This window comes from Abramis brama, assembly GCF_963993115.1.
Source record: "Abramis brama genome assembly, chromosome: 15".
In the NCBI taxonomy this organism is placed as follows: Eukaryota; Metazoa; Chordata; class Actinopteri; order Cypriniformes; family Leuciscidae; genus Abramis; species Abramis brama.
Window position 1 is genome coordinate 20,664,635 of NC_139977.1, and position 23,273 is coordinate 20,687,907.

Here is a 23,273-nt window from a genome sequence, read left to right on the forward strand (position 1 = left end):
TTATAAATGACAAATTAACTGTTTGCTAATGCTTAACTAATGATTAATAGCGTGCAGTTATCAGAAAGTGTTATAGTAGTCGATTGTCGAGTTCTCCACTGTTGCTTAGTAACCTATGATCACGCACGTAAACTCGACAATCGACTACTATGGACTTCGACCGAAAACAGGAAATAAATACAGGTATGTGCGCTGGCCGAATTAACTTCATTTTTATTCATATCTACTGCAGTCAGATTCACCGTGTTCACTCTGAAGGAATCACTCAAATGGCTGTGCACTTGTAATGACACATCAAGGATGTTAAGAGGCTATAAGCAGGTTTAAAACTTGCCCCATTTAAGTCAAATTTTAAAAAGAGGATAACACGGTGTAGGCAACACCGATTTTTGTCGTTGTTCTCTGTACTGACAGCACTCCAAATTTACAAAAAAATGAGCTCAATGTTAAAATTGACCGGAGTTCTCCTTTAAAGGTGCCTTGTGTAATGTCCGCCAAAAAATCAATTCATACTCCACATTCCATACCAGATGGGGGCAGTATACCTCCAGAAAGTGAGTTGGTCTACTCTAGAGTAACAGCCGAGAAACGGCATAGTCTCTATGCTCCGCCCCTACCTTCACAGTGATTTTGAAATATTCAGTTAAATTCAATTCAAATTTATTTGTATAGCGCTTTTCACAATACATATTGTTTCAAAGCAGCTTTACAGAAAGTGCATTTCAGAAATGTACATAGAAAAATACAGTTAGTTAATCATGTATTAATTTAGGGCATAAACATATCGCCAGCGTCGAGTCGGCTCTTCACAGGCTTCGAGTCGTCTCTGCACGGGTGTTGGTGCATCTGTAGTTTCAATGGGAGGCTGGATACAAACTGGAGCTGACGATCTGTATTTACCTTGGAACTAGCGTCCCGAGATAACAACAGAAAAGCAGATGGGAAATAATTAGCGTAGCTGCTGTTCATAATATTAATGCATTCAATCTGATTCAACTGTAGTAGGCTATAAAAGGTAAAATATGACATCTTCAAGCTACTCCCCTTCACCTTTACCAGTGAATATGTTCATATTCGTTTTGTTCATATTACATTTTTATTGTTAGTTTGAATTACATTAATTTGACAGACAGCATTCGCTGATGTTGACCAAGCTAGCGCCAACATAACCAGAGCTGCCAACTCTCACGCATTCACCGTGAGACACACGCAATTGACACTTTTCACACGCTCTCACGCCACACATCAATTTTCTCACGCACAGAAAAATCGCGAAGCAAAAAGGACACGAAGACCGACAGACTAGACAGAGCAGGTTAGTTATGATATAAAAAAATCTCAGCCCTCAGATTCTGTCAATTTTATTACGTTTTGACGCTTGTAAATGTTACACGACAGATCCCTAGCGCACGTGAACCGATCATCTCTACTAATCGTAAAAAAACACGAACACTGTTGAAAGATACAGTAGGCTAGGCTACGACTTACCAAAATGTATTCCTCATACATAATATCGACCAATCAGTGTTTTTTATCAGCGTGAAGAGGTCAATAGCTGGAGAACAATTATGTCAGATTTACCTCAGGAAAGCCATTTAATAAACATAATATAGGTCACGTAGTTGGCAAGAAAAAAAGAGCTATAGAGATTGTGCTATATATGTGTACTATATTACAATACTATATTTATGTACGTTATATATACGTTTATCGAACAGCCTTCGATACATTTCTATGTTATAACTTCCCGAAAAAACTACACAAACATATAAAACAAACTTCTAACGAAATACTAACAGCATCTTACTTACCAATCCAAAAGAAATGTTGCAAGTTCGGAGTCGAACCTCATTTCTTTCATGTCCATTAGTTGTCTGGTTCTGTTCCTTTTTTTATCAGATTTTATTTGAATGTAGTAGTGGGCTGTACTTTCCACACGATTGACATCAGGTTCAAGTACGCCCACAAGCCGTGCGAGTTATTCGTGTATTGCATGTTTGGCTGGTGATTATGTTGCCCGCATACCGCCTCCCATGGCCGAAACTGGTATTACGACACCTGTCGGACCGTGGCTAGTAATGCTAATGCTAATTCAGGTTGATATCTCTGCAGCACTATAACTAGTCATTTTTTTAATGACATCATCGCCCTTATTTCTTCTCATTCTTTTGATGCGTGTAGCTCATTTTTTGGATATTTTTAACTCAATTCTGACACATGGCACCTTTAACTCATTAGCTAAAATTAAGTATCATCATAAACACCAAAGGTTTAGTAAAGCAAACAATAAATTCTGAATGAATTGAAAGGCCAACTATTCATTCTAAGGGATACAGTTCCTCATGTTTTCCAAGAACAGCAGCCTTTGTCATAACCAAAGGGATTGTTCACACAAAAATTTAAATTCTGTCATAACTTGCTCACCCTCAAGTTGTTCCAATCCTGTATGAATTTCTTTCTTCTGCTGAGACACAAAAGAATATATTTTGAAGAATGTCAGTAACCAAATGGACTTGGGCCCATCAATTGTTTGGTTAGCAATATTCTTCAATATTCTTCAGAATTTTCATTTTTGGATGAACTATACCTTTAAGGCATCTTTATGAAGTAAATGCTATTTTTAATTAATAATCTCATAGTTCATTTGAGCATAAACAGAGGCAATGGACAACACTACCATTTTACAGCTTACATAACAACTATAGTATGGCTGTTTCCTAAAATATTTACACAGATTAAAAAAGCATTCACAACCCTATTGTTAACTTTTTTCAAGCCAAGATTATATTTTTATTGTTAATATAGTAGCCCTTTTTTAGTCATTTTCAAATTGATAAAACTTTGCCATGTACAGTGCCAGACATGAATGCAGAAATGGACACTTATTTAGAAATCTCTTTTATGATTTGCTTTTTGTTTATATAAAATAAATGTTCCAAAAGTGAATGTAGATTATTAACTTGATTAATTATATTTTCTAGTGAAGGACAAGTGGATCAGTGTTCTAATGATTAAAGGGCCCCTATTATGCTATTTTAAAGTTTCCTAATGTTGTTGTGGACTCTCCTACAACATGTTTACACGCATCAAAGGTAAAAAAAAAAAAAACTGTTTACTTTCCTTATAATATACATTTACACATCATCACATTTTCAGTGACTCTCAAACGACTCATCAAATGAATCAATCTCTCTAAATCCCTCCTTTCCGCGATATACTCTGCTCTGATTGGCCAGACAATGGCCAATCAGCCAATGGCGGCCCCCAGGGAAGGTACGCTTTCCGGTTGCTGGATTACCCCCTTGGATGTAACATAAACGTTGGTAAAACAAATGTCTCCTCAAAGTAGGGAGAACGACAGAAAATCTGCATTAATAGACACAGTTATAATCGTGGCCCACAACTGATTAGCAGAAGTATTTCAGTAAGACAGTAATAACGTGAGTTAGCCAGTTAGCAGGAGACCTACACAATATAAAATTTTGAACACCATTTTACAAGAGCCAAGCGGTTTGCGAATCCTGCATTGAACTCCGAGATTTGAGAAGCAGTCGTCGGTGAAATAAAGGGAACACAGCAAAAGTTTAGGATTATACTGCAGTTATATCGTGGTAAAGATGAACTTTAACCACTGATTCTTCACATGCTCGTCCTTGGGCAGTGAAAAAACTGGCTTTACCTTCACATTATAGAGCACAGCGCCGTCTTCTCGACATGATGCTATCCAGTATCCACAGGAGTCAGCTGCTGGTTTGAGGTTCAAGCTTTCCCTGTTGTCTGCGCGTGCAATAAGTGGGCGGGCAATATGCTAATGTTTCATCTTGATGTCACAACGAAACGGCTAATGACTCATTTGAAAAACAATTCATTTCATTGACTCAGAGTCGACTCTTACTTTTGAAAGACAATAACTTTATATACGGTGCAAAACTTTGCAAAACTTAAAACTTTGCAGGATGTTTTCATTCACTTAGAGCTATGTTACACACTACATGAAAGGTCATTTTCAAAAATCCATAATAGGGGCCCTTTAAATAAGTTGCATTGCATTATTTTTATTGATATTTATGTATTTATTGTATTCATATTCAATATCATACAGTTTTACCACAAACTCATGGTTTTTATTTTGATATTTATCATAACAGTCATGAATCATCAGGGAGCACGCAAACCCTACTTGCGAGCCATGTTATTTTTCCAGGTCTGATGTGTTATGAATCAATAAGCAGTGCTCAGTTTTTGGAATATACACTTTGCTTTGGTCCTAATAGGAGTTAATACAATTCCATATATTATAGGATTAACCAGAGGTGGAACAATCACAAAGGAAACTGACAACAAGTTTTTAAAACCCTGAGGCAAACTGCTAGTTCCAAACAGCTCATATAGGGCATTAAAAAGTGACCACACCACATAATTCAAAAAAGCTACCAAATGTGGCAGACATGTGGTTATGAACTTCTTGTGGTTTTGGACAGAGTGCTTACAAGCGATCACTATTTTAATATATGACAAAAACACAAACCATACCAGAGCATTAACAGCAAAAGTTAATATTCCATTGATCACAAACTGAGCAGTGTCCACCCTGCAGGCAAGTCTCTCCAAGACCCAGGTTTCACAGTACAGTTTATTTATCTGATTCATGCAGATCGGAAACCTGAGCGTCATCAGTATGATCAGTATTGCAGTGCAGCAGGGAAACATCCATATGAAAGTCAGCAGCTTCCAAACAGTGATAGTTGTCATGACAGTCTGGTAGTATAGCGGTCTGCAGATTGCTAAGTACCTATCGAATGCCATTACGCTTAAATTAGTAAACTCCCCTATTGCATAGGTGAAAATGGCAAAACTTTGTATGGCACATTCTTCCAGAGAGATTACATTGGTTTCATTAAGTAAATAATACAGTAGGGGTGGATAAAATCCTGTGGCTCCGTATAATCCATTTATACATAAATTGCACACAAAAATGTACATAGGCTGGTGGAGGACTTTCTCCAGAACAATTATGAAAATCAAGACTGCGTTGACAAAAATGGTCAGAAAATATCCTGGGAGGGCAAAAGAGAATATAGTGATCCTGCTGGTGTCATTCAGAGCTGTGAGAGAGAACAAGGAGAAGGAGGAGACGTTGTCCATTCCGCTTGACAAACTAATGCAGACCAGACAAAAATGCATGAACAAAAGCATCTCAGGAAAATTACAATCATAATCAATGCTTATTTTACACTTCCTCACATGCATTTTCTTTTTGTACACACACATTTTGGTCATACACATAATTATTTACAGTCAAATACTTCATGTAGCAGAGAAAATCCTTTGGTGAGAAAACTAATAAACCGAATTGTGTTTGTACCTGAAAAAAAAGAGAGTGTTAATCTTGAGGTTTTCTCGAAAGATCTTCCTATACCGTTCTGTGCTCTGAGGGAGAGTGCTCGTGGCTGAATCACCTGTAAAGTTTATATAACAGTGGGTCAGAGGATGGGATGGGTTATCGGCCCTTTGATAATTAGGCGGTTCATGCTTTTAGACTGCAAATAATACACAAAAGGTGATGTCACTCCATTATTGTTGTCTATAGCTTTTTGTTGAATTGCTGATATTCCTTATGTATAAGTCACTTTCACGAGTTCACACTTACATACAATTTGAGGGAGTAAAGTTTAATGCATATTTGGCGTGCTATCCAGGGAGAGGGCTCCGAGCTCGGATAATAAGTGTGGCAGCCAAAAATCTGCCCCAATGGCTCTCTATGAGAGTTCACTGCAGTTCCATTTGTCACCACAGATTTACATTGGAAATGTGTGGGGCGCTGTAGAGCTAGGGAGGGCTCCAAGATCGGCTGCCCCGCTTAGAATCAGGAAACATCATGCACTAAATTAATATTCTGCTCACTTTACGACTTAAAACAGTCTAGAAAATCCCACAAATATATTTTTTTTCAGAATGCTGAACACATTTATAATTAATCATCAGAATATATTTTCTCCTGTCTCTGAAAATTTCCGGATTTTGAAATCATCCTGCGGATGCTCGTTTTAAGAGGCGTTTATTCTACTAGGTGATTAAAACACATTGCAAATATACATAACCAAAAGAATCGATGCACTGCTTCGATGAGCACTGCCAGTAATCAATTCCGCTGTGGTTCATATGAGCCACGTTTTTGTTTTTTTACAGTCAACTTCAGTAGGTTAATATTTTATGATGTTACAATGGTGAAATTACAAACATGGACTACACATTCTGAGATGTGAAATAAAATGAATAATGAGGAATTTTATTAATATTATGAAATTGTTCTTCTCCTATTTTCCTCCTTAAAATCTTGGGCTGTGCCTTCCTTGTCTCTCCTGGCGAGCTGCCACTGTATGAACGCAATTGTGCAGGAAATATTAAGCATTATTATTTTTCATGAAATTGTGAAGCGTGCATTTTTCCCCCGATGTCTTTTACTGACCAACGTCCACTTCAAAATCTTGGAGAACTTGGAAACAATGACAGTTAATGGGCTAATGGACTGCGCAAATTCTCTGGCATTTCACTAGCGTGTAAGTATGCATAGGAATGAAGTGTTATGTAGGCTATTATATTATATTTTATATTGACTGTCTTAAATCAAGGCTGCAAACTCTCAGGCCACACATCCATTTTCTTCCACAGTAAGAAAAAAAGAACAAAAGGAAGATACAAACAATGACAAGGCAGAGCAGAGCAGGCAGCACCGTGCAGCAGCGAGTTATTCAGACCAATCAGGGTAAATGCCCAACTTCAATTGTAATTTATTCCTATGCATTCTGAGTCGTCATCCTCTCTCCCTCATCCTGCACCGTGTGAACACAGGCAGGTCAGAGAGTTATGGTTATGGAGGCGCTTAAAAAAACAACAAAACAAAACATAAGTAAATCTGTATTCAGATTTCAGAATGAGCGAATTGCAGTAGGCCTATATGTTGAGGTGTCTTGTTGTCTTGTTCAAATCAGATGATTTCCTATTAATTCAATACAGTATAATGTGTGGTAATACCAATAGGGCAGTGCAGAGTTATATCCAAAAGTTTCTCTTTGAAAGCAATGAATTTGCACATCAAAAAGTGACGCCAAGGAGTCCTGACCAAATGTCCATATGTGACGAATTGGGAGTGAGAATGTGTTGCACAATCAGACATAAAATGTACAGTGTCTTAATAAGGGAATGTATCTAAAACATAAAGAGTAAACACACATTTACCATTTAATTTAAGACATTCAGATGCTTTTAACGTCTAAATCCATTATCATGTTATTGCTAACAGTCCACTTATGGAACCCATCTCCAGTGTACACTGTTAACGATTTTCTTGTATTTTTACAGTACAGTACTGGCAGCAAGGTTGCCAGCAAGTTACTGTATTTTGATTTACAGTAACTGTACTGTAATTTACTTTACAGTACACAAGATCAGTACTGTAAACTACAAAACAGTACTTTACTGTATTTTTACTGTATTTTTGTAATGTTTCTGCTTCTGCTGTAATTAATTATACAGTATTGTACTGTAATATCTATATTGATACATTATTGCTAAATATTATCATTTTCAAATTACTCATACTGATTATTATATTTATATAATATGTAGTTATTACAGTATATACATTTACAGGTAATAATATTATAATGCAACTTCAGAATAACTGCAAATCAATCAATCCAAACAAGGTTATTGTCAAAAAAATGTTTTATTAATCAATTACACTATTGTGCATTTGTGAAAAAAAAACAAAAACATTTAATTTAGGAACATTGCATGTCCAGTACACCAGCACTTTACAGGTAAGCAGCTTTTAAAGGGATAGTTAAAGGGATAGTTCACTTTGAAATTAAATTTTGGTATGTTTTAGCTTACCTCAAGGGCATCCAAGATGTAGGTGTCTTTGTTTCCGCAGTAGTTTCAATTTTTATATTTTTAAGTCAAACCATTCTTGTCTGTCAGTCATATAATGCAGGTCTATGGTCACCACCTCAAAGAGCATGCACAGAGAAGTCCAAATTAAACAATTCCCCATCGTAAGTACACATTGATGGCCTAAGACACGAAACGAGCGGTTTGTGTGAGAAAACGAACAGTATTTATATCGTTTTTACCTCTACACAACCACGTCCAAGTGATCTGAGGGTGCGCGCGCTTCCTGGTGTGTGCATAGACAGTATGGGTGTGTGACGTGTGCGCGTGTTCTGGCTTAGTCTGCGCAAGCGCCAGAAAGTGTACAACAGGTAAAAACTATATAAATACTGTTCGTTTTCTCACACAAACCGCTCGTTTCATGTCTTAGGCCATCAATGTGTACTTACAATGGGCAATTGTTTAATTTGGACTTCTCTGTGCATGCTCTTTGAGATAGTGACCATAGACCTGCATTATATGACTGACAGACAAGAATGGTTTGACTTAAAAATATTAAAATTGAAACTACTGCGGAAACAAAGACACCTACATCTTGGATGCCCTTGAGGTAAGCTAAAACATACCAAAATTTAATTTCAAAGTGAACTATCCCTTTAAAGGAACACGCCGATTAACCCAGCCAATTAAAATTGTAACCTTTAGATTTTAAAACTTTAAGTTTAAAACATTGTATTAACATGGCTAATACTTACAGAAAACTCCTTCCCAGGCTGCAAATAAAATTGTACCACACTATAGAGCTGTAAGAAATCAAAATACATATTATTCAGTTAACTGTTTGTTTCTGGTTGAGGACATATATTTCATACATCTGCTTACAATACATCTAGGTTAATAAAAAAAAAAAAAAAGCTTCACTTTACCTCTCTAAATATTCTAACTTGCTTTTTTGGCATGCATTTTACTTGTCTTTGTTGCCTAATTGATCATTATTAACTCTGATAGTATTTTTTGAACAATTTACACCTTTATTCATATTTTTAATTATTATAATAATCATTATTTGTCATTACAAATCAAGATGCTACAGAACTGGGTCTCCCGCCTAAATAGAAATGAAATAAAAGGCTAAACTGGTACCAATAGAGCTCGGGATCGTTGCGTCACGCCGCAATGCATTGTGGGAATCACGGTACGGAAGTAGATGTACTGTATAGTAGCGTATAGTAGGCAGTAGGTAACGTTGATCATTTGGTCATTAATTTAGGTTATTTTTTGGAAAATGGTTCAGTATTGCTGTATTGTGAACTGCTGTAATCGGTCTCATGATCGACAGGGCAAACGCCTCATAAATCATATTAGTTTTCCCTATATGGCTTGGGTCGCCGCTGGTCGTCAACCGGACGAAAACAGTGGATTATTGCACGTATAATAAATAACTCCTGAAGTGTAACAAACCCACATAGACAAGCTTCGTAGCTCACAGAATCTGACAAGTGTGTGTGTGTGTGTGTCACCACTGATGCTTGGTTCACGGTGCGAACGTGTTTTCTCCGCGTTTACTTTGTAGATCTGCAGATCTTGCACTCATCCATTTGTGAACTGCAAGTGAGCCTCCAGTGACAGGTTCTACTTTTCTAAAAGTGTCTACTTTTAAACAAACAATTCAAAACGAAAGAAAACAGACAGCTCTCTGCTTATGTAAGTTAATCCGTATGCAATTTGCATTTCTCTCTGGCGCGTTCACTTACAGCGAAGATCGCCAATCAGCATCGTCAACCTCATCTTTGCAGCCGACTGTGACAAAAAAAAAACCATTTGTTTATTAAACAATTAAAATGTGTGTGTGAATGTTGTTGCCGAGGGCACAGGAAATTGTAAATCCGGCTCTGGATCGGAGGTGTAAGCGCTCACTCCACAGACCAGGTAGGAAAATATCAGGGAAACTGAGGCTTGGTATTAGCCTACTCCAGACTTTATTCATAGGGATCGATTCGCCTATAATCTAATTTGTTTTTTAAGTAGCGTTGTTTGGCTTCATTATTAAGTTTGTAAGTATACGGTATAGCCAACTTTTTTTGTCACGGCCCATAACTTTTTCTCTTTCTTTCTCGGTGCCGGTGGAGACCGGTCGGCTACGCTATTACTTTATTCCGAACGCTTCTGCGTTGCCTCTAAAATGGCCGCCGTTACCCACAATGCATCATTCCATAACGTCTATGCCCGAGCTCTATAGCCAATCTCTCTTAGCCCAAATCTCCCACTTTGCGTTGCAAAGGAAAGTGCAGTATTTTTAAATTAAATTTGGTCCAGTATTTATCATAAAAGTTTGTAAAATCATCAAGTTCGCCATCCGAGAAACGGACTGCAAATATAGCAGTTTGAGCAAACAGTGTTTTTGCAACCGTCGCTGGCTAAACTTCCACTGTCATTTGTACACTAGTGTAAAATCCTAAAACTTTTTATAACTTACCAAATATCCAGATATCCACAGAGTGAGATCCATCCATCCAGCGAGTGATCTGTGTCTGCCTGCAGTTGTGCTCTGACGTCAGTCGGGCGGCGCGTGCGCTCTCTGTTTACAGCAACCCTGTATTATTGCCAGGCATATTACAGCCAGTTTACAGCTAGGTTACAGCAACACTAAAATTTACTGTAAAATGTTCCCGCTCAAACAAAATTACCCACAATACAATGCAAATTACGGTACTTTACTGTAATATAGAAATGCAGTATTGTACGGTAGGTTATTACAGTACTGTGCTGCTAAATCTACAGCGACATTTAACAGTGTATATGATCATCTATGATCACATGATTTACCTTAACACTAACATGAGAGTCATAAAGGAATGCACACTGGGTTGAAAATGTAACTCAATACATTCAACATTTTTCGCATTATGTAGCATCATAGTGTTAAAGTCCAACTGAAATCAAAATTGACCCTATTTACTTTGTTAGCGCATGTTACTAGTCTAGTCTAGTAATATTACTAGTCATATTACTAGCATATTACTAGTCCGTGCAAGTTAATACACAGAAAAAAATTGTTTGCTGTCGTAATCTTTAATCAAAGTCTGAAAAGTTACTTCCGGTCTGGAATGGCGTTCCTTCTCTGATGATGTAGGTTTGACAGCTTGGGTTGGGAAACGCTTAACCACTCCCCTCAAACTGTTAGTCTGCTATGAGTGAGCCATGGAGAGGAGGAGCGCTAGAGTAAAACCCTGCCCTCTGTTCAATATTCCTTTTCACTCGGAAATACGTCACAACACTGGAGAAAAGTCGTTTGCAACTTCCGGTTCACGCAGACTTTAATGATTCGGAGATCGACAACTTTTGACTGACAAAATTCCATTTTGAAATGCTATTTCAGGCATACTGAGTTTTTAACACTGTTAAAGAGTTGGATTCCCATGCTAAACATGGACAAAGTTTCACAAATTAAATTGTACGTTTGAAGGAGTATTTCTGTGCCAAAAATGCTCCTTCCGGTTTGTCACAAGTTTCGGAAAGTTTTTTTCGAGTATGGGCATGTGTGACGTCAGACAGGGCGGAATTTCCTTATATGGGTCCTAAGGGCACTTCTATCGGAAGAGCGCGGGCGCCCGCGCAATCGTAGACCAGAGCAAGAGAGCGGAAAGCAGTTCGCCCATCATCACAGCGCCAAAGCCCAGTTCGACGCCGGATTTGCAGATCGTCTAATACTTAAGGATGCAGTCCCAATGATAAAGGTTCACGGTCGTGCGTTGGAACCGTGAGTAAAACTGCTTGTCTGCTTCAAATGTCTGTGTGTTGTTAGATATCGGCGCATAAGCACAGCCCACATGGCACGCCTCCAGCCACTCGTTTTTTTCCGGAAAGACTCGGAACTGCCTATCTTTCTTTTATAAATATAATAAAACTAAAGACTTTTTGGAGATATGAAGGATGCAGTACTACTCTATAGGTACTCAAGATTAACATGAGATTGACTGAAAATGAGTGTTTCACCCCCCCTTTAAATAACTTGCTTTGCCACTACTTTAAGGTTCTTCTGAGATGTGTAGTAGTTTGGTAATCTAAGTATTTAAGTTAGGTGATTCAATGGAGTCAAATCTTAATTCTCATCTATTCTTTATGGGATCGATTGACTCCTTTGTGTTTAATGGAAGTCATTCCAAAGAAAAAAGTTGCTTTCATCAGTTTGAAATAACTTTGAAGTTTTGGAGATGTCACTACAGTCATACATTTTTAACCAACAGCAAAACAGTCATTTAGACAATAGGCAGTGCTTTGGGTTATTGTTGCAGGCATGGAGCTCAGTTGTAGCTAATGCAGCCTCAATAGACCCGCATTCTGTGAAGACTAAAATGAATTTTGAGGCAACCTTCCTACTGCAAAATCCCCTGAGGGGGCACGATAAATTCATATCAGAGTTCTGGTGCCAATTCCCGATTATAGCAATAGCCTAGTAATGATAATTACTAGGCCTAATAGTACCCCGGGAGGAGGAGGAGGAGGAGGAGGAGGAGGAGGAGGGGCCCCAGCTGCAATGAACCCAGCTGGGGCCCAGCTTGCAAAAGGTTGAGAACCCCTGGCTTAAAGGGATAGCTCACCAAAAAAATTTAATTTAATTATGTCCTCATTCACCTCATGTTACAAACCTGAATGCTTTTCATTTTTTCTGTGGAACATAAAAAGATATTTTGAAGAATGTTGGTAACCAAACAATTTTGGTTCCCTTTGACTTCCGTTCTATAGACAAAAAATACAGTGTTGTAATATGATCATACAACTTGATGTATAAATCAAATCCAATTGACAGGATGCTTAGGCTCGGTGGATTCAAAACAGTTTTATTTTATTTTTTACAGTTTGTACATACATCACACCAGAAGTATGCATGTTAAAAACAAACATGTGTTTTGTTTTGCCTGTATCAGTTTTTGTACACAATTAAGTTGTGGACCTTTTGTGAAACATTTTCTTTTGCTGCAACACATGCAACACAAGTAAAAACTCTTTTGCGCACTGCTCTAATATTTAATCCATAAATTAGAGGACTAAAAATAGGTGGAACTATAACCAGTTCTAAGGCCAAAAAATTACGCAGACTCTCTGGAATGTCATTTGAACCATATCTGTTATACATTAAATCAAAAAGGAAAGCAAAAGTGAAATTTATCAGCGATAATATGTGTGGCAGACACGTTTGCCAGAATTTCCTTCTGTTTTCTAAAGATGCTTTACATGCAGAGATCAGTTTTACATAGGACACTATGATGAAAACTATAAAGCTAAAAAATGTGACTGTAATGGCATATCCATATACATTATTTACAACAGATGATACACAAGACAGCTTTACAATTGACCAGTTGTCACAATATAATTTGTCAATGTGATATTTACAAATAGATCTCAAGTTTGCTAACAGGGCGGCTATAACACCACAGAAGTTGGGTACAATCCAAGAAAACAGAATTAATTTGACACAGGTGTTTTTAGTTAATTTGGAATGATAGTCTAAAGGTTTGCATATGGCTACATATCTATCATAAGACATCACTGTTAATATTGTGATCTCAGAAAGTAAAGAGCTGTAGATAACATAGGTTTGCAGAGCACACATATGGAAGGAGATCACATATGAATCCAATATTAAATCAGACAGAATTTTAGGGTAGAATCCTGAGGCTCCATAAACCCCATTTACACACAGATGAGACAAGAATATGTACATTGGTTCATGAAGTGCTTTCTCTATGATAATGACCACAACAACAACAATATTTATAAACAATATAAAGAGATATAAGGCAAGAAAACAAATAAAATATACATGCCTATATGATTTAGTCTCTTTTGGCACCATAAGAGTCAGTATCAAAGGATAAGACATGTTATCCATCATGGTAGTCAAGGTATGTCATGGATAGTCCTTTAAATCACACGAAACAAACAAATATCATGCAAAACAACCTAATACAAGACAATATTAGTCAATGGTCAGTAAATGAATAACTAAAGCAGACATTTAATTAAGCTTCAATTACCAAAGTTGCCTAAGGACATAAAGCAGTCAGAAAAAAAAGAGAGGAAAGTTAACAGTTTCCACAAATGTGTTTGCAACTGAAAGTAATGAGGTCTCTAGCTTAGTTTTATATTTAGTGATTTCTCATTAGGGAAATCTCTGAGAGATATTCTAACATTTCTTGGGACTAATTATGGGTTCAAGCACAACACTTTGCAAACGTCTTGATCTGTTAAAATAAATGTCAAAATAAAATAAATGTCAATTTTAGTAACAATAACTGCGAAAACAGCCCCACATTTAATAAGTTTGGAACACCCCATATTTAAAGGATTTTGTTGTAATCTTACTACAACCCCAAATCAGAAAAAGTTGGGAAAGTAGTGATTTCTAAATGTACTTTGACTTGCATTTCATTGCAGACAATGTGAACACAAAATATTTCATGTTTTGTCTGGTCAACTTAATTTAATTTGTAAATATACATCCTTTCCTGTCATTCAGACCTGCAACACATTCCAAAAAAGGTTGGGACAGGAGCAATTTAGGGCTAGTAATCAGGTAAATTGGTTAAATAATGATGTGATTTGAAACAGGTGATGTCAACAGGTGATTGTAATTATGATTTGGTACAAAAGCAGCATCCAAGAAAGGTCTAGTCCTTTAGGAGCAAAGATGGGCCGAGTTTGCCAGTTTGCCAGTAATTGCCATTTTGCCAACAAATATGTGAGAAAATTATTGAAATGTTTAAAAACAATGTTCCTCAAAGAAAGATAGGAAGACATTTGCTTATTTCACCTTCAACAGTGCATATAATTAAAAGATTCAAGGAATGTGGAGGAATTTCAGTGCGTAAAGGACAAGTACGCAAGCCTAAGCTGAACAACCGTGATCTCTGATCCCTCAGGCGGCACTGCATCATGAATCGTCATTCATCTATAAGCGATATCACCACATGGGCTCAAGACTACTTTGGCAAACCTTTGTCAAGTACCACAATACGTAGTTACATCCACAAATGGCAGTTAAAACTGTACTGTGCCAAAAGGAAGCCCTATGTTAACAGTGTCCAGAAGCGCCGTCGACTTCTCTGGGCTCGGAGGCATCTGGGATGGACCATCACACAGTGGAAACGTGTACTGTGGTCAGATGAATCAGTATTTCAGGTATTTTTTGGGAGAAATGGATGCCGTGTACTCCGGACCAAAGAAGAAAAGGATCATCCAGACTGTTACCAGCAACAACTCCAAAAGCCAGGGTCTGTCATGGTATGGGGTTGTGTCAGTGCCCTTGGCAAAGGTAACTTGCACTTCTGTGATGGCACCATTAATGCTGAAAAGTACATAGAGATTTTGGAGCACAATATGCTGCCTTCAAGAAGACATCTTTTCCAGGGACGTCCATGCATATTTCAACAAGATAATGCAAAACCACATTCTGCACACATTACAAAGTCCTGGCTGCGGAGGAAGAGGATACGGGTACTTGACTGGCCTGCCTGCAGTCCCGACCTGTCTTCAATAGAGAATGTGTGGCGCATTTTGAAGCGCAAAATGCGACAACGAAGACCCCGTACTGTTACCCACCTTAAGACTTGTTTGCAGCAAGAATGGGACAAAATTACACCTGAAACACTTCATCACTTGGTGTCTTCAGTCCCTAAACGTCTTAAGTGTTGTGAAAAGGAATGGCAACATTACAAAGTGGTAAATGCTTTACTGTTCCAACTTTTTTTGAAATGTGTTGCAAGAACCAAAATAGGAATTTTGTTTTTATGAAAAAAAAACAAACAACAATAAAAATCATGAGGAACACATTAAATTATGTGCTGTTGTATTGTCTGCAATGAAATACAAGTCAAAGTACATTTAGAAATCACTACTTTCTTTTTTTATTTGTGTTTTCCATACTGTCCCAACTTTTTCTGATTTGGGGTTGTAAATGAAACCATATAATTTATAGCTCTCAAAATGTCATGTTAGGGGTGTGTGATATTGACAAAGTATATCTCAATATTTTCTGGGATTTTATCGATAACGATAATTAGACAATATTTTGTTGAGTGCTTTTATTGTGTTGGTACCTTTGCAGGTTTAGGACTGTCGTGGACCGCTGACTCCTAAAATTCTGGATATTCTTCATATTCTGTATGTTAGTCAGTTTGCAGCAGTGACAGAAATCATCTTTTCCAAAAAGATTAAGATTGATTTAATTTTAAGATTGATTTAAGATTGATTTAATTTTAATTTTAAATTAAGATTGATTTGTACCTTTTATGGGCATTTTTTCCTTTCAAAATAAACTTTTTAACCTAATTGCATGCATGCAATTTTATTAGTTAAATTCTTACATTAAATCAAATTCAATTGGAATAATAAGACTAATTGGACAAGACAAATAGGGCTGTTAACAATCAAATGAAATCAGTACTAACTAAATTGATCTTGCATTTGCAGCTCAGAGGGACATGAATGCATTTAACATGCAGAAAATTCATAAATAATATTTGATGTTTTAAACCTAAAACGTTGAATATCGAGATTAGAAATTATTTAAAAAAATTAAAAGATACTTTAATTGTGAAATTAAAACCGCCAGTGGGTGGCAGCAAGTCACTGTTGATGAATGAGTCTTTGGGCGCTATTTTAACGATCTAAGCGCTTGGGTGGACATACACTGTGCGATTTTCGTCTGATTTTGAGCCGAATTCTGACTCGTGCGACTCTTTTTCGGGTCGGGCCGATTTTCAGCTTTGTCGTGCGTCGTTTGTCGTGCAGTAGGCCTATTCGTGTAGTGTACGGGGTAAACCAGGGGGGCAATGTTCCGGAAAACATTGAAGCTTCCCCGGGCGCCGCCATTGATTAGCAGACCATCACCTGCTGTTAGCAATCTATTGACTCCCATTCACTTTGGCGTCACTTTGACAGCGAATAACTTTACATCTGAGGCGTTTAAAGACTCCATTTGTCCATTATTTATTTCTAAAGAAACACGAAAATGTATAAAAGGCTCCATTACCTTGTATCTTACATTATGGCCCCGTAGAAGCCATTTTTGTAAAAATAGGCTAACGATTGCGTCATAACCACGCAACTCTCGCACAGTAGAGAGATTACCGTATGGACAGGAGGAGAAGCTCGCGGACAATCGGGGGGACGTGGAGGCAAAATGACAAAATAATTATGATGATCAGAATACTTAGCAAAAGTTTCTCCTGCTCCTAGCTCATGGACAGCTCCTACTCACACTCTCCGTCTCTGCAAGTTTCGGAAGGGAATGATTCAGATTTCTCTTGGCACAGCTACTAGAAGACAGACGGGTTGCTCACGTCACATCTACGTCGTCAAGCTCAGTTTGAGTCAAGTGAGTGCTTCTAATTGACTTCACTTTTCTCCATTGAAACCTATGGAGTCGCTGTGTCCAGTTTATATACTGTCTATGGGGTAAACGAGAGGCGATTAACCTTTCCCGACCAGTGTTGTGCCAAATTTCGACCCCCGCCAAATGATTACCCCCCTAGTATTGGTAGGTTTAGGATTAGTTGTGGGGGAGGGGTTAGCATTAGGGGAGGAGTTAGGATTAGGGGTGGGGTTAGGATTAGGCAATCAGGTACTGACTTCAACGAGGGGGGTAATAATTTGGCAGGGGGTCGAAATTCGGCACAACACCGGCAATCGGATAGTCGGATGGCATGTCAGAAATTTTTGTCGCTCCTTGTGACTATATTGCACAGTTGAAGCAGAGCTACGAACCGATTGCCCTATAAACTCAGTGTTTTTCCCTCACTGTGCTGCGCGAAAACAGAAGTTTAACCATTTCATCTGCAGGAAAAAAAAAAAAAACGAAGAGGGAGATCTTTAAGTTCTGTAGTTCAAACTTTCTACAAATTACTGTTGCTTACATCCAGTTCGTGTTGCAATATGGATTAACCATTACCCACGTCTTCCAAGCCACCTTCGATGTATCTACACCGTGCCTATTTTATTAATTTGTTAAACAATGTTTTTGAAATAAAGCTGTTTTTAATTTTCATTGATGACTAATTATTGCAGTGTTTGGACATATAATAGACTGTTAATAATTAATTATATGCATATAATTCATTGTAATCGACCTAAATGTTTTAGACAATTTTCAATAAGGAGGAAGCTTCTATGTAATATTTTATCATCCTCACAGCACGTTGGTTATGCGGTGATGCACTATGAAATTATTGCGTGGCAAATAAATTATAATAGCCCATCAGTTTAATAATAAAAGTAGCCCAGGCCTTCCCTAATAATAATAATAATAATAATAATAATACAAAAATACAAATAATAATTTAATACATAAATTGGAAATGCTAAATCATTTTGATATTGATAGCATGATGCTTGTTTTGACAACATCTCTGGATACATGATATCGTCTATTGGCGCTACCCGGTATGGGGATTTATCGCACATATTTCACACGTATAGTGTGAGCCGTTCGCAGCTTGATGATCGGACCGTATAGTGTGAGCACATAAAACCTGAGCTTGGCTTTTCATCGCATGCGATCTACTCGTTCAGTGTGAGTAGGTAACCTTGCTGAATTCACACAGATATCGCACAGTGTATGCCCGCCTTTAGCTTATGTTGAAGTTAGCTAACCATTTAGCAAGCCTAATTCCACAAGACTTTTTTTCTTTTTCTTTTTTTTTTTTGCTGATAGCGAGGAAACCATTGGTCGGGCTTTAATTCGTTGCCCTAACATGTAAACCATGTGAGTGTAATGACAAAGAAAGGCATCAATTATAACATTTAAGCAAAACGTGTTCATTAAGCCTACTTACCTGGATGGTGGTTTAAGCGCAATGAGAAATCACTGAAGAAAACATCCAATCGCAAAGCGGACTGGGTCCGTCTCCACAGCAACGGATGCTGAGGTTCATGGGTAATGCTGGTGTCAACTAATAAATTAAATTAAATTCATTTATTTTATTTTATTTTATTTTATTAATATCCAAAACATATCCCCGTTCTCACAATCGAAGGAGAAACAATTTAAACTGATGGTCATATCAGTCGATAAGTACGGTGATGCATGTCACAGTGTCTGGTTTGTGTTTCCCCGGGTGTCCACTAGAGGTCTCCTTCCCTTCCTGTCACCATTCACTCTGGAACCGCATTCCCCATAATCCTTTGTCTGTTCTCATCACTCGTGATTGCACTCAGCTGTTCCCTATCACATTGTTAGTGTCTGTGTATAAATACCCTGTCTGTTTCAGTTCATGTCACGGAGTCATTGTTGAATGTCACGCTACACATTGGAGGTCTGTTTCAAGTCTGTTCTTGTTTTGTTTCTTGTTTATTTTGTGTATTTGTTATCGGACTGATTAAAATGGTTTTCGACCCTTGCATGGATGACTACGATTCTGATTACTTTAATTCTGACCTTTGCATGGATGACGATGAATTGGATTGCCCTGACTATAACATTGCTACATTTGGATCCACCCACTTCTCTGTATTGTCCCGTGACAGATGCATTGCTGCATTATTTCTTCCCCTCAATTATGTCGTAATAACGAGATCTTATGTTGTTAAAACGACATCTTTTTCTCGTAATAACGAGATCTTATGTCGTTAAAACGACATATTTTCTTGGCCTTATAAGGACATGTGTAGTCATGTACAAAATATGCCTTTATCCACATAAAATTGATAGCTATCACGCCTTTATCACACTTCTACATTCAAAAAGCTTAAGCAAATAGTAGCAGCCCCCAATCAGGCAAAATTAATCAATGAGGCCCTTTTTTTTAAATATATTTTATATAGGCCTATAAGTTTTTTTTATATAATATATTATATATAAGATTTATTTTTGTTAATAGGCTATATCTTCATTACCTAGAGATATAATTAAACAAAAAGTAGTCAAAACACATCTAACAGAACATAGCCTAAGTTGTTTATTTTTAACAACATTGTGTTCTTATTTTGTTTAATTAACGAAATGTCAATCTTCGTCTTTATAACAGAAGATACAATACAATACAAAAATCTTCAAGATACAGCCTACAATCTTTTTTATATATATATATATATTTTTTTTTTTTTATTGAACATGTTAAAAAACAACAACAAAACTAAATAAGAACAAACAATCAACAAAAAAAGATCATCAGCAGATGATCCAAATAACAGTCATGTTCAAAGGGGTAGGAAGAAGTTAATCTAACTTTTCTTGTCCTACCCCCACTTCAATGATATTTTTAGCTACTTAAATTGTTTGCATCACTTAGATATTCAAACTAAATAAAAATCAACAAAGCTCTGAAAATCACTGTTCCAGCTCACAGAAAATGTATTAAAGACATCGTTAATATAGTCCAAGTGACTACAGTGGCTCAATCTTAAGTTTATAAAGCGACGAGAATACTTTTTGTGCGCAAAAAAAACAAAAATAACGACTTTATGTTAAGTGGAATAAAGTCGTTATTTTGGGGGGGTTTTTGCGCACAAAAAGTATTCTCGTGCTTATTATTCAATAAGCTAATGAATAAGTACTAGTACTTAATGGAATAGATACTAGTATCTAAAAAATAAGTACTAGTAGCATGAAAATAGAGACGGTTTAAATGATTAAATGTTAAAACGGCTTGCCATATGCACTGCCCTGTTGGTATTACCACACATTATATTGAATTAATAAGAAATCATCTGATTTGAATGAGATAACATTACCAAACGAGTCTCCCTGTACATTCTTTCATCTCAAGAGTCCTAAACATTTAAATTATTTAAAGTTGGGAATTTTCCATTTATAAAAAGTGTGAGCAAGTTATGTTCGTCTTCATTAGTGAACAGATCAATGGACAGACAACAAGACACCTCAACATATTGGTAGGCCTACTGCAATCTGAATTCTGCAATACAGATTTACTTAATAAGTAAAGTAAGATACTAGTTCTTATTTATTAGATACTAGTACTTATTCCAATAGTGACTAGTTCTTATTTTTTAGGTACTAGTACTTATTCATTAGATACTAGTTCTTATTTATTAGATACCAGTACTTATTCATAGATACTAGTACTTATTCATTAGATACTAGTACTTATTCATTAGTTACTAGTACCTATTAAATAGATACTAGTATTTATTCATTAGATACTAGTACTTATTCCAATAGTGACTAGTAATTATTCTTTTGTTACTAGTAACAAATACAATTTTTTGCCATTGACTTCTGGGGATCTGTCATTCAGATATCAACTATTCAGTTCTGACTAGTATGTATTCCAATTGTGACTAGTGCGTATATATTAGATACTAGTAGTTATTCATTAGGAACTAGTACTTATTTTTTAGATACTAGTACCTATTACTAGATACTAGTATTATTTATTCAATAAATACTAGTACTAAGTCATTAGATACTAGTACCTATTAAATAGGTATTTTTATTTTACTAATGACTTAGTACTAGTATTTATTGAATAAATACTAGTATCTAGTAATAGGTACTAGTATCTAAAAAATAAGTACTACCTAATGAATAACTACTAGTATATAATAAATACGTACTAGTCACAACTGGAATACATACTAGTCAGAACTGAATAGTTGATATCTGAATGACAGATCCCCATAGAAGCCAATGGCAAAAAAAATTATTTGTTACTAGTAACAATTAAGAATAATTAAGAATAATTACTAGTCACTATTGGAATAAGTACTAGTATCTAATGAATAAGTACTAGTATCTATTTAATAGGTACCAGTATCTAATGAATAAGTACTAGTATCTAATAATAAGTACTAGTATCTATGAATAAGTACTAGTATCTAATAAATAAGAACTAGTATCTAATGAATAAGTACTAGTATCTTTAAAAAGGTACTAGTACCTAAAGAATAAGCACTAGTATCTAAAGAATAGGCACTAGTATCTAAAGAATAGGCACTAGTATCTAAAGAATAGGCACTAGTATCTAAAGAATAAGCACTAGTAGCTAATGAATAAATACTACTTAATGGAATAGATACTAGTATCTAAAAAATAAGTACCAGTAGCATGAAAATAGAGACTAGTTGGTTTAAATGATTAAATGTTAAAACGGCTTGCCAAACTGTGCAGCGTTATATCCAAAGGTTTCTCTTTGAAAGCAATGAAGTTTCCTGCACATCAAAAATGTACGCTAGCCTGCGTGTTAGGGTTAGTCGGTTCCATATGTGACGATTTGGGAGTGAGAATGTGTTGCACAATCAGACAGAAAATGTACAGTGTCTTAATAAGGGAATGTATCTAAAACATAAAGAGTAAACACACATTTACCATTTAATTTAAGACATTTCAGATGCTTTTAACAATAACTAAATCCATTATCATGTTATTGCAAAACTTCTACCTTACACACATAACACAAATGAGGTTTTACTTTTTGGTGCTTGTGAAACATTTAGCCTACTCTTGCTGCAAGACATGAAAACAAAACTCTTTTTCGCACTGCTCTAATATTTAACCCATAGATTAGGGGATTAAAAACAGGTGGAACTATAACTAATTCTAAAGCCAAAAAATTACGCAGACTCTCTGGAATGTCATTTGAACCATATCTGTTATACATGAAATCAAAAAGGAAAGCAAAAGTGAAATTTATCAGCGATAATATGTGTGGCAGACACGTTTGCCAGAATTTCCTTCTGTTTTCTAAAGATGCTTTACATGCAGAGATTAGTTTAACATAGGACACTATGATAATAACTGCACAGCTAAGCAATATAATGGCGACAATATATCCATAGACATTATTCACAAAAGATGATACACAAGACAGTTTTACAACTGACCAGTTATCACAATATAATTTATCAATGTGATTTTTACAAAATGGCCTCAAATTTGATAACAGGACTGCTATAACTGAGACGCAGTTGGGAACAATCCATGAAAACAGAATTAATTTCACACAGGTGAATTTAGTTAATTTGGAATGATAGTCTAAAGGTTTGCATATGGCTACATATCTATCATAAGACATCACTGTTAATATTGTATACTCACACAGTAAAGAGCTGTAAATAACACAGATCTGCAGAGCACACATGTGAGAGGAGATCACATATGAATCCAATATTAAATCAGACATAATTTTAGGGTAGAATCCCGAGGCTCCATAAACCCCATTTATACACAGATGAGACAAGAACATGTACATTGGTTCATGTAGAGATTTCTCCTTTATAATTACTATGACAAGACAAATATTAATTGACAAAATAAGCAGATAGAGGGAAAGAAAACAAGTGAAGTATAAGTGCCTATATGATTTGGAGTCTCTGGGCACCATGAGAGTCAGTATCACAGCATAAGACATGTTATCCAT

At 36.4% G+C, this 23,273-nt stretch overlaps 3 protein-coding genes across 3 annotated transcripts; all 3 read right to left on the minus strand.

Moving 5' to 3' along the window:
* Nucleotides 1–4,221: 4,221 nt before the first annotated feature.
* LOC311097000 (olfactory receptor 2C1-like) lies at nucleotides 4,222–5,145 on the minus strand (the record flags this gene model as incomplete). Its single annotated transcript, XM_084136468.1, has 1 exon — nucleotides 4,222–5,145. The coding sequence occupies one exon, from the start codon at nucleotides 5,143–5,145 to the stop codon at nucleotides 4,222–4,224; it is 924 nt and encodes a 307-aa protein (XP_083992594.1).
* Nucleotides 5,146–12,817: 7,672 nt separating this feature from the next.
* On the minus strand, nucleotides 12,818–13,789 carry LOC311097001 (olfactory receptor 6N2-like; the record flags this gene model as incomplete). Its single annotated transcript, XM_084136469.1, has 1 exon — nucleotides 12,818–13,789. One exon carries the CDS (start codon nucleotides 13,787–13,789, stop codon nucleotides 12,818–12,820), a length of 972 nt encoding a protein of 323 aa, XP_083992595.1.
* An 8,557-nt stretch (nucleotides 13,790–22,346) lies between these two features.
* Nucleotides 22,347–23,273, minus strand: LOC311097002 (olfactory receptor 5G26-like; the record flags this gene model as incomplete). Its single annotated transcript, XM_084136470.1, has 1 exon — nucleotides 22,347–23,273. The coding sequence occupies one exon, from the start codon at nucleotides 23,271–23,273 to the stop codon at nucleotides 22,347–22,349; it is 927 nt and encodes a 308-aa protein (XP_083992596.1).